The following is a 13,151-nucleotide window of genomic DNA, read 5'->3' as shown; positions in this document are numbered from 1 at the left end:
CAGAGTTTTAGAAACATATTTCCCTCAGTGTATGAGAAAAATTTCGGGTCGTTTTCAGAGATCAGTTCTCACACACACACACCGCCACTCAAATATCGTCTTGCACAAAGACGTAAAACTTGTGTATGCAGTCTTTGACACACAAATGTTAAACAAGTGTTGGCTAGAAGGTGCTACCTTCAGTCTAGTCTAGAAGTTCAGCTAGGCAGTTGGGTAAGTCTTAAGCTGAGTGGGTTTGTACAAATCAATTGTATATATCAAATTCTTCTATTGTATCCTACCCGAGGTGGTAGAAGGGGTGACATAGGAGCAGTTGAATTCTCCGAACATCCATAAACATATATTTGTGTATTTAATTGTTTAACTACTGATTTCATACTGATTTGATGAGTTAAAGCATCCGTCAGTTCAGTTTTCATCATAACCGAATTGATATATGTCACAACTGATTCCTTTTGTTTTCAGTTATTCAGTTACAGATGACATAAAATATATCAGTGTTTTTAGCGAAGGATTACTTCGAGTGTTTTCTGCTTGATTTAATATCAAACTCGATTTAAATTATCGGTGTAAACATTCTTAGAACACGAGCTATTACAACTCTTGAGGTGCCCATCACACTATCCTTCAAAAGTCCAGTAGACAATTGAAAAAGTTGTGCAGAAAGAGTCCAGACAAACTTTGTGAACATAATTTAAAATCTGTAAAACACGACCAGTAGATTAGTAGAGTAAAATACAACTGAAAGTCAAACACATATGAATTGTTTGTGGAAGTTCGAAAGATAAAACCCTTCTATGTCTCTCTTTCTTATGTTTCAGAAGGCTTTCACTAAAAAAATTTGATTTTTACAACTCTTCTAAACACCCAATTAATTAGTGTCAGGCCCCGAGATCGAGGCGTATGGACACCGACGTTGTTTAACAATCACACAATTATAAACAGCAAGCCTCGTAGTACAAATCTTGCTAGCATCAATCTATATTATAAATCATATAAATGTCTTTACAATGAGTTTAAAACTTAAATGAAATGCAGAAGAGTAAATTATAAAAAGATAAATAAAAACGGAATAACTAAACTGGTTTTGATTGAATTGGATTATTTACCATCCCAAATTTTTTTCCCTTCAATTTGTTCATCAGTTCTTATCTAGGGTGATGTAAAGGATGAGTATTTTGTGAAATACACAGTAAATGGGGTCGATCGAACACAAAACAATATATACATATATATATTTATATATATACACACACATATACATACACTTTAAAAATTTTACAAGCATGACATAATCATAACATGAATTTGAACATACTCTTATAATAAAAACAATAACATTGAAATTCATCTCATAAACCATGGTGTTGTTGATAAGTCCCCTATATATAATTCCTCTAATGGATGATGTCATAAATCAGTTATTATTACACATCGCATTAGGGTCACAAACTTATCAAGTTCGAGAAGTTTTCCTTTTATTATTTCTACTTTGAATCATAACAGTGCTCATAAACTTCAAAATATGCTTGTGACACAAAGGAACATACTTGATCTTGTATTGAAAATGTGCAAAGAGATTGGCTGAAATATGGTTAGAACTTCACTCAAAGTTGGACAATGTTTTGACAGAACTTTGACTCGATATTTTGACAGCACTTTAGCTCAAAAATGGTACAAAACTTCGTCCCTCCATTGGAAGTTGGTGCTAAAAAATATTAAGATTGTGGAGTGATTGTGCTGTGCTTTCCTCATCTTTGAGCCACTATTTATAGGCCAAGAATACGAGGTGAAGGGCTATCACTTAAAGGCCACTAAAAATCTTTTAAGCGTCATGATACCACCTTAATGTGGTTGTTACAATTTGTTCCTATTCCGCTCATTGTGTCCCTTGGTTTCGAATTCTTGTGCTTAATTGTGCCATAATGTTTTAGGTTTTCACATCTTTTAACCACTAGATTCGACGACTATCTCCAATATATCAATATGAGTCTTTCAAGTATGCTTATGTCATTATTCACACGCTCTTTGAGAAACTTTTTAGGGGGTCACCTATCTCAGAATTTTCTCAAGTTAAGCACACGTTTAACTTAAAAGTTTTTAAGTGATGAGATCCTAAAAAGAAGATACACCTTGTTGATATCAGCAATAACTAACAAATCTTTTTAAGCCCTCCATTATGATACAAGTATCACAATCACTCATCTTTCAGAACGTGACGTCCTCGTCACGACCATGCAAAGTCTCTCTCTTATTCTGGTGTGAGATCAATTAATTCATGTTTCTTTTTGCCTAGAAGTCTTTCTGCAGTAGCTCATTGTTCGTGCAACCTCTTGACACCGACGATCACTCTCCGCTCTTTTCACCCACACACATACCCATTAGCTTCAGCTTGGTTTGTCCTAGAACCACGCCTTACTAAGAGACATTGTCTCTTATACCAACTGACATACCATATTCGATGACTATCCTTACTATATCAATACGAGTCTTTTCAGTATGCTTATATCTCCACTCACACGTTCCTTGAGAAACTTCACAGGGGATCACTCATTCCGGAATTTTCTCAATTCAACGACGCTTAACTTTGAATTTTTAAGTGATAAGATCACATAAAGAAGATGCACCTTGTTAATATGAGTATTACAAATCAAATATTTTTAAGCCCCCTTCATTCTAATATAGGGTATCACAAGTAGGACGTACACATTTCTTACCGAAACTCTTAGCAATAACTTCTCACAACCTAAAAATTAATTCTGAACATAAAGATTTTTTTATCAGTTACAAAACTCACACAAAATACAATATACACTATAAAATAATTGTGAGTAAATGTTCTACATAGATGATCTCCGAAAAGATCTGCATCTCTCTTAAGTTTGTGTTATAATATTTTCACTAAAACTTTGAATATCTGAAAGAATAGACAACACGTAGATTGTTACAATTGTTCGAGTGTCTAGATAGTTAATTGAATCTCGAGATGACTTTTTATAGATGAATTTCAGCATTTAGACTTGAACGAGTATAAATTAGTCGTAACAAGACTATAATAAAAAATAGTACTTGATGTCACATTCAATAATTCTTATTCCAATTACGGTATGCTACAGTAAATGCCCATAACACCTATATTCAACTACCAAAATATTTTTGTTTGTATTATCTGAACATTCAGTTATTGTCAGATTTGCTAATAAAATGTCTTTTCATCAGTGTGGCCGAAAATAACTCATTGGGCATTAAAATTATGTGGTCACTCTGCGAATCTTGTTTCTCCAAGTTCGGTAGATCTTAAATTATTTTTCTTAAAAACACGTGAGAGACCAACTAAATAATTGGACTGATGAAATTGTTTGTTTGCTGAGTTTTATTGCTTCTGAATTATTAATTATCTTAGAACACATTACTAAAACTTATAATTACTTTTAACACAAAAGATAATCTATTGGGAGCAATTAAAAATAGTCAACCATCAACCTTTATCACTCGGCATCTCCATGTTACTACAAGTTGAATTGAATGTAATAATTTATTTCTACCTAAACCAAACTTATAAAATTCGAACCTAAACCATAGACACGTGCGTGTGTCTATATATATATATATATATATATATATATATAGATAAATCATCATTTCCCACCACCAAAGTAAGACCAAGATCGATCAATATGAAGCCTCACGCCGTAGTTATACCATATCCAGCACAAGGCCACATCGCCCCTGTCCTCAAACTAGCCAAACTGCTGCACCACAGGGGCTTCTTCATCACCTTTGTCAACACCGAATTCAACCACAACCGTCTCGTTCGAGCTCGAGGGCCCGAATCCGTCGCGGGTCTCGAAGATTTCCAGTTCAGAACGATCCCCGATGGGCTCCCACATTCCGACAAGGATGCGACACAAGACATACCGCAGCTCTGTGATTCACTTAGGAGAAATGGTTTGCCCCCGTTCTTGGAACTCGTCAAGAATCTCGACGAGTCGGCCGATTGCCCGAAGGTGAGCTGCATAGTGTCCGATGGGGTGATGAGCTTCACTCTCGATGCTGCGGAGCAGCTCGGGATTCCTGAGGTTGTGTTCTTTACTACTAGCGCTTGTGGATTCATGGGGTACTGTTACTATGGTGAACTCGTGGAAAGAGGAATGTTTCCTCTTGAAGGTAAATGAGATTTAGATATGTTAAGCGGATATGACGCATTCTTTTTTCTTGATGGGTCTCTACCCTTTTTGGTGCATGAAACTGGAAGTATTTTTAGTCAGGCCAGATCTAAATGTCAGTTGATATTAGCACGTCATGCAACTAATGGATATCTTGAAACCAAGCGACAATTGGTAAGATTAATATTAATTTTAGTTTCTTGGTGTTGCAGATGAAAGTTACTTGACTAATGGACATCTTGAAACCAAGCTAGATTGGGTGCCGGGGATGAAAGATATCAGACTGAGAGACTTTCCAAGCTTCATCCGATCTACTGATCCCAATGAAATTATGGTTCATTACAATATTTTGCAGACCAAAAACGCCTCCCGGGCCAAGGCAGTGATAATCAACACCTACGACGAATTGGAGAAGGAAGTGCTGCTCGCCATCGGGCAGAAATTTGATCGTGTCTGCACCATAGGTCCACTCCAATTGCTGGAACGGGCCGTCGAAAGGCCGGAGGTGAAGTCCATCGGCTCGAGTTTGTGGAAAGTAGACGACGAGTGCATCAAATGGCTCGACCAGAGAGCACCGAATTCCGTGCTGTACGTGAATTTCGGCAGTATCACGGTCTTGTCCCCTGCACAACTGCTGGAGTTCGCGTGGGGGCTTGCGAATAGTGATCAGCAGTTTCTATGGATCATTAGGCCGGATTTGGTTAGTGGGGATAAGGCCATTCTCCCCGAGGAGTACTCGAAAGAGGTTAAAGACCGTGCCATGATGGTAGGGTGGTGTTCCCAAGAACAAGTGTTGGCTCACCCTTCGGTTGGCGGATTTTTGACGCATTCGGGATGGAACTCGACCATCGAATGCATATCGGAAGGCGTACCGATGATCTGTTGGCCGTTTTTCGCGGAGCAGCAGACTAATTGCCGATACGCGTGCACGGAATGGGAGATCGGATTGGAGATCGAGGGGGATGTCGAGAGGGAGAAGGTGGCGAATTTGGTGAAAGTCTTGATGGAAGGAGAGAAAGGGAAGCAGATGAGGAAAAAGGCTTTGGAGTGGAAGGATAAAGCGCAGTTGGCTGCTAAGCCTGGTGGCTCTTCTTACCATAATTTCGAGGTTTTGGTCAATGAGATTCTTCTCAAGAATTAGTACCAAATCTGAAACAAGACTTGTTCTCCTTTATTTCAAACATAATAAAAACAAAACATTCGAGGGAAACCTACTTTTTTCTTACATGGTTTACATATGAATTTTTCTTCGATTTCAATGTAATGTAACATACCAAAAAAAAAGCCCAGCATTTTTTTTGTTTTGGTCAAAAGTCACTAACACCATCGAACATTATTTATTTGATATTCGTTGTTCTTCTACGTAACTCTTGTAGCGAGAATAAACATATATTACACACATTAAAATAAAGAAAAACAAAAACAAAAACAAATGGATGAATTAAAAGAAAACCACACTTATTATTTCAAAATGGGAGGAAAAAACTCTTCGTTTCCTTTTATTTTTGTATAGATAAATTTTAATGTGTATAATATATATTTTATTCTCGCTATATGAGCTATGTAGAAAGATATCAATGTCAAATAAATAATATCTGACAGACACAGTGGCTTCTGGCGAGAAAATGACCAAAAAAATCTAAATAATCGGATGAAAAAAAAAAATTGACAAACTGTATGATTAAAACTCAAACCGACAATTTTCTCTTATATTAATCATAATGTCTATTTTCTTTAGTTAGAGCTATAGCGTATAGCAATTATTAAAGAGAAATGTTGATTAATGATTTGCTAAATAATTTCTTAGAGGGAACCAATGAAAATTTGACACTATGAGTACCTAAATGTTTCTTAAAAAATCATTTAAAAGGGATTATTAAAATTTTTATGGTAAAAAAATATTATTACTTTGAGTTCCTCGAATCTTTCGTATCATTAAATAAATAAAGTCAACCTGAGGTGTACAGTGAGAATAAGTAATTTTTTCATATTAAATAATAGAAAAACTAAATTTTTTTTTTTTAAAAAAAAATTGATATTTTCCAACGGTGCAAACACATATACAAAAAAATGGGTTGGTGGTGCCACAAACCTACCAAATAGTGTGGGTGGGGGGGGGGGGGGGAGATGTGTGGGTGTTAGGTAAGGCGGCAGCTTTGGCAAATCTCCAACGACCCTTCAAATTTGTCAAGCTTAGGGTAGTCAACCAAATAAATACATTATCTTTACTTTAGTGTGTGAGGCAAATTGTACATTATATATCGTTACCAAAATTTTGATGTGCATACCAATATGGAAAAATAATAATTTAGATCGGAAGTCTCGTGCACGCGTTGCATGTTTGTATAGTTACGTTTTATAAATTTGTTGCTCGAAAAATTATTGTTTTTGCAATTACAAGTTGATTGTATCACAAGGAGTTGTTCTTAATAGTTCAATTGTAAATTGTGTATTATGAATTTGTAATTTGAATAATGGTTAATATAATGGATCATATATTAATTAAACTCAAAAAAAAATGGTCTCATGGTATTTTTTTTTATTCAATAATCAATTTTACCCTAGTGAATTTTAATACTTTAATTAATAATTTTACCTTTATACATATTGATATTTATAATATTACCTTATTTTATAATATAAATCTAACTAATTGCAAACTTTTATTAAATTTAAAAAAAAAGACTTTTTTTAAAAAATTGAAATTGTACATGAGCGCAACACGTGCATCGAAGTTATAATATATATTAGGCAAAAAACTTGTGTGAGACGGTCTTACAGGTCGTATTTTGTGAGATAGATCTCTTATTTGGGTCATCCATGAAAAAATATTATTTTGTATGCTAAGAGTATTATTTTTTATTGTGAATATCGGCAGAGTTAACTCGTCTCACAGATAAAGATTCGTGAGACTGTCTCACAAGAGATCTACTCTCTATATTATAGTGTAGCTTGGTCTTGAAATCACACATATTTTAATCATTGATGAAAAAATTTGTAATAAGAAGATTGTATTGAATTTTTTTAGTTGATCTAACGTGAGACCGTCTCATTGACTTATATCCATGAAACTAGTCGATCTCATCCATATCTACCATAAAAATTAATAATTTTGTTATTAAAAGTAATATTTTTTTAGAAGCAAATTCATGTAATCTCTTTTTTGTATAGATTTTGGTCTCATTCTATTCTACTGTATTGCTTTTTCCAAAAAATTTGAAGAAATAGATTAATAAGTCTGTCAAACCCCAAAGCCACGGATCTGTAGTGTTAAAAAAATGGCACATTGGATTTTTTATTGATAAATGTTGCATGCTCATAATTTGTAGATCAGTTATTCGGCTAAATATAAATAAATAAATTCTTCCAAACAAAATTAAATAAATAAATTCAATTACGTATATTAAGATTATTATATATTAAAAATAACAATTTTAGCAGCATGCAATGGGTGGTGGCGCAGTTGGCTAGCGCGTAGGTCTCATAGCTTTCTGAGTTATCCTGAGGTCGAGAGTTCGAGCCTCTCTCACCCCACAATTGAGACTTTTTTCTTTTCCTTAATTTTATTATTAGCATTATTATTAATTTCTTAAAAAAGCATTATTATTATTATTATTATTATTATTACTCACATATATTATCAAGAATACCAAAAAAAAAAAAAAATATCATGTTTATTTTTTTAAAAAAAAATTATTTCAAAATTGCAATCAATTTTTTTATTAATTTTTACAATTGTGATATTGTCTCAATTAAATATAATAATTTCAAATTGTATAATGACCTTTCATTAATTTTTACAATTATGACATTACTCGTATTTTAATATAAATCAAATTAGTTCTAAAAAAATAAAATACAAAAATTCAATATGTGCGTCAATACACTGGTTATTATTATTTTGTAGGTTTTCAAGTGCATTTGGACTCTTTCATAACATTTCTCTCGCATTTACTAATTTAAATTTAAATTAGCGTCAAAACAATATTAACACTTAAAAAAATAAAACGGAATTTAACAATAAAAGTGTATACTATTATATAATTTTGCAATTACTAAAACCAAAAAAGCATACCTATTCCACCTCTCTCAGGTTCCTTCGAGCAAGAAAACAGAGAGTCCCAAATAACTATACAAGCATTAGCAAATACGTATAAACGTATTCATCAAATATTTAAGAAAAGTGATAGTCCCAAATGATCGTCAAATTTAGTCTCTACGTTGGTTCTCGTTTTTATTTTTTCGTTTGGAGTCCTGACGTGATGTTTAAGATTACTGATGTGTCTGATATCATATCAACACTCAGATAAAAAAGATTACAAGTGAAAACGAAGACTAAACACTAACGAATTATATGACTAAAAAATAGAAAATTATAAATTGTCCAATTATCATCATCAACAACAACACGGCAATCATTCAACAACGAGATAGTAGTGAATGCGGCCATCGAGATTTGTACTATGCTTTCATCTATTTAGGTAGGCTGTAAAGATTGATATACTTTAAGTTTGAATTTAAATTATAGAAAGTATTTTCAACAGAGCATTTAAAATGACTTCATATTTAGATGAATTTGGAATACATTATTATGACCCAAAAAATAATCAGTCGAGTATTTGAAACCATAAGTTTTAATTTATCATTCCAAATATAACCCAACAGATTTTCACCAACTCGCGTGCTATCATATTTGTGAAGTTTATGCCCCTGCCGGCGAGATAAGTTGGTACTTGAGTGGTAGATTTGAGAAATTACACTGAAGCGATAATGATCGTGATGATAAAAAATATGCGGAATAAAATAATCAGCAAGAACACAGGGTTTTACGTGGTTCACTCAAGATAGGCTACGTCCACGGAGCTACTGTAAATCTTTATTATAGGGAGAAAATATTACAAGTGTATACAACACTCAATCTCTCACAATCTCAACCCCGAGTATAACTGAGAAAATATTTTCTCTAACTCACAAAAGAATAACACTCAAATTTTTTCTTCTCACTTGAGTTGCTCTCTTGAGCTTTGGATGCTTAGAAAGCTTGTTGGGATTGGATGTCTAGCAAAGGAGCTCTATATATAGAAAACTCTTCAAATATGAAAGCATGTAAATTCAAACTTTGCTAGTCACCATTTAAACGGTAGTGCGCACGTTCGCATTGAGGGGCAATGTGAACATAGATATAATTTTCTTGCCTAAAATTTTGGTCAAAAAACACATGTCCAAACCTTAACACCTATGACCAAGATTCGAATAATCTGAGATTCATTTCCCTTGGATATTTCACCTCCAAGCTAAAAGGTTGTTCGATCACCGTAATTTACCTATGTTCCATATGCTTGGGGCAGGAGTTGAAGAGCCTTGGGGTGGAGAATTGTGAAGGTCATAGATTACAAGAACTTAGTTGTCATTTAGGTTTCCAACTCAATGAAGGAATTAATACTTACCACAATCATATTTGGATCCATGTAGCCCTTTTAACTTGTTTTTTTTCTGCAGTTGTTTTCCCATGGGTGGCCAAAACTTGTGGCTTGCATCATATAAACTCCAATTTATATATAAAATTAATTTGATACAAATAAATTGAGGAAATGGATATCAAAACTTGATAACTATATAGTTCATACTCTGTGGAGTGAAATATGATTCCGTTGTGTTGTATATAAGCTCAATTCAAGGCAAAATTTAGAAAATGATGGAAACTTTGTAGTTAAAGCACCGAAGAAATTGAAAAGGTTTGCCATGCCTCCTCATTTGCATCTTATTCCTCACAAATTGACGGCAATATATCTCGTATGTCAAGCTTAGCATCACTATGTATAAGACAAGTAACTATCAACAAATAGTAAATATTTGTAATCGACAAACTTTCTCAACTTGTAATATGATATCAATCCTTATATGCATGAAAAACAAACCTGATCTGACTTAATTCGCGCCCTCGATTCAGTAGATTCGTGTATGTTTTTATCCCGATCTTTGAAAAAAGTAACAAGTGATATTCAACCATAAACTACGCGATTTAGTAATAAGTAACAAAAAAAAAAATTGAATTCAAGAGAACATTCAAAGAACTCTTCTTTGACAATCTACATAAATAACGATTGACAAACACTACAAAGATTGATAAGTTTGATTTTTAAAAAACAAAGCCAAGGTTTTTAGTTTTGAGAGAAAACTCACAAAAGTTATCAATAATTGTCAAAATCTTCTAATAGTGGTGTTACTAGATGTTCCATGTAAAAAAAGACATCAAATCAGTTAAAACTCGCAATTAGGGTTTTCCTTAATTAATTTGCACAAAATAGTGTATTTTGCACTTCTTGCTGAGCAAGGGGAGTTGGGTGTGCTGGAGCGCGCTAGCTTGATCATCCACGATCGCATCATAACAGCAGAAAATAATATATGTGATCAACAATATAGGATGAGTACTAGCAACTTGCAAAAATTTGCTTGTCCAGTGCAAGAAACTTTGTGACAGAGCCATTCTCCCTATATTGAACGTGAGCAGAAATTTTGCAGTGTATGTGCAGAAAACCAGTGGGAAGGTTTCAACTTTCGGAGCAATTCTACGGCAGCTCGATTTCCCAGTGTTCCTTCCTCAATCTGAAAAAATAGCAGAGCAAAAGGTAATGGTGACCAAATCTCATCACTAAATCAACATCTTTACGTGATTATAGAGGACCAAAAAACACAAAACAACTAGCTACTTGAAATTACATCTTATTTGTAAAGAATAAGGCAAAAACAATATCATGGCGAACATCAGTAATAAAAAAATTCAAAAAGTATTTGATATGCACAGGCTGATCTTTCAGCACTCTATTTCCTTGAGGAATTATTTATCACCACAATAATCCCGAGTTTTTATCAACGTAGTCGATGGAATTAGCAAAATAAACAATCAAAAACAAAAAAGCAGATGGATAAGTACCTCCGGTTCAAAAAAAGGTTTTAATTTCGACGTAGAAGGTTATTCAAATTTCCGCATGCAATAATGCCTAGTAGCCAATCATGTAAAATAAAAATACCAATTAGTTCCTCAACTTGCATGAGCTTATACGATGCAACCAGACCCTGTAAAAACTAGCCAAACTGAAATAATAATATAGTATGAAATCGAACAAGACGAGACAATTAACTACTGGTTCTTCGTACAAGTTTTATTTAACTCAAATACGTACGATGAATGATGAAATTTAAGGATGATTAAATTTAAAATGTGTTGAAAAGTTAAGACTCAAACATCAAGGAAAAATCTAAGCATCACATTAACCAATACGAACGTTTCCAAACTTGATGACGCCTGCAATTCCAAGAGAGTACATGTGAGGTGCAGCCCATCCCCCATAGTACCTGCAAGAATAGATAAACCCGGAATTAACTTGTCATACTTTACTTGGCAACGTCATAAGTGTTGGGGCACCGATTTCTCGTACCCAAGGCGCTCTACATTCGAAATTATCCTTAGGCGTTGTATGTTTAAAACCATTCATAGAGTGTATGAATGGTTATACATGTGCGTATAAAACGCTTGGACTCCAAATTATTCTGGATTTAAGCGGAGATAGTTCTTCTTGTAACTCCCTACGAACGGATCACTGGCTTTGATCGTCTAATCAGGTCTACGATTGAATACTTTGTTCCTCGCTTGGCTTGCACTAGAAATCGCAAGCGCTTTGTGCGTTGAGACTATAGCCTTCGAATTCCAAAATCCGAACGGCGATGGAAGAAAACAATGATGGCCAAAAATTTCTTGACAAGAAATTTGTGATGGCCGTGACTTGTTTTCGAAGAAAAGGAAAGGTTGTGTTAAATTTTGTGTGCAAATTTCAGTGCAAGAGTTTCGTTATGTTATATAACCCCTCATAGTGTATATATAGAGCGCGACTTTTGATACCATCAGGAATCCCTCTCCCACCAGGACTCCTATTCCTTGTCCCACTAGGACTTTATATTTCATTATATTAAAATTCTCATATTAATAATATATATAATGTATTTATCAACTTTTGATAATATATGCACTACAACAAAAATGGCTTTCCGCAGCGTGCATTTATTGTGCGCTGTGGATACTACTATCCGCAGCGTGCTTTTAATGCATGTCGTCGATAATAATATCCGCAGCATGCTTATAATGCACGCCGTTAATAGTATCAAGTTACAATCTGCAGCGTGCTTTTAATGCACGCCGTCAATAGTAATATCCGCAACGTGCTTTTAATGCACGTCGTTAATAGTATCAAGTGCAACACTATTAACAGCGCACATATGGGTGCACGCCGTGAAAAGTAGTATTCGCAGCGTGCTTTTAATGCAAGCTGTTGATGACGTGCTGCGGAAAATCATTTTTCTTGTAGTGATGCTATATTAATATCAAATATACACATATTTTATATCACCATATAAAATATATATTAATATATTTACACATGCATAGATATATTAATTAAATTAAATAACCATAAATGATTATACTAGTAGTGATAGTTACTAACATATACAAATTCTCATAAATGTTCTAGAGAAGTCTATAATTAAATTAATTAATGAGATAATTATATAAATTAAATAATGGTTATTTAATTTTTATAATAAACACATTAGTTAATTTAATTCTAGACTCCTCTAGAACATTTATGAGAATTTGTATATGTAAGTAGTCACCACTACTAGTACATAATTTAATCAGTAAATTCTCAATTCATTAAATAAATGATTCTGAACTCAGTATAACTCCGATCGACGATCCGAGAACGTCGATGTATCAAGGATACAAGTCTTATTCATATAATGAAAAACAAAAATTCTGAAGATCAAAGTTTTCATTTATTATATTGGGTAGCTGTCAGTTTTGTGAATTCCTTCACTAAAACAGACAGTTCCACTCTTCTTCCTTAATTAAAAATTAAACTAACTTCCATTTCTTCCATCATATGGAATCAACTCATAAACTCCTTTAAAAGCTTCATGTTTGATCTC

At 33.8% G+C, this 13,151-nt stretch overlaps 1 protein-coding gene across 1 annotated transcript; it reads left to right on the top strand.

Annotated features, from left to right (window-relative positions):
- Positions 1-3,634: 3,634 nt before the first annotated feature.
- LOC142554035 (7-deoxyloganetin glucosyltransferase-like) lies at positions 3,635-5,462 on the top strand. Its single transcript, XM_075664644.1, has 2 exons — positions 3,635-4,167; positions 4,379-5,462. Exons 1-2 carry the CDS (start codon positions 3,678-3,680, stop codon positions 5,305-5,307), a joined length of 1,419 nt encoding a protein of 472 aa, XP_075520759.1. The 5' UTR covers positions 3,635-3,677; the 3' UTR covers positions 5,308-5,462.
- The last annotated feature ends 7,689 nt before the right edge of the window (positions 5,463-13,151 follow it).

The sequence above is a fragment of the Primulina tabacum genome, chromosome 8, assembly GCF_025594145.1.
Source record: "Primulina tabacum isolate GXHZ01 chromosome 8, ASM2559414v2, whole genome shotgun sequence".
Taxonomy (NCBI): Eukaryota; Viridiplantae; Streptophyta; class Magnoliopsida; order Lamiales; family Gesneriaceae; genus Primulina; species Primulina tabacum.
This window is presented reverse-complemented; position numbering and strand designations above follow the sequence as displayed.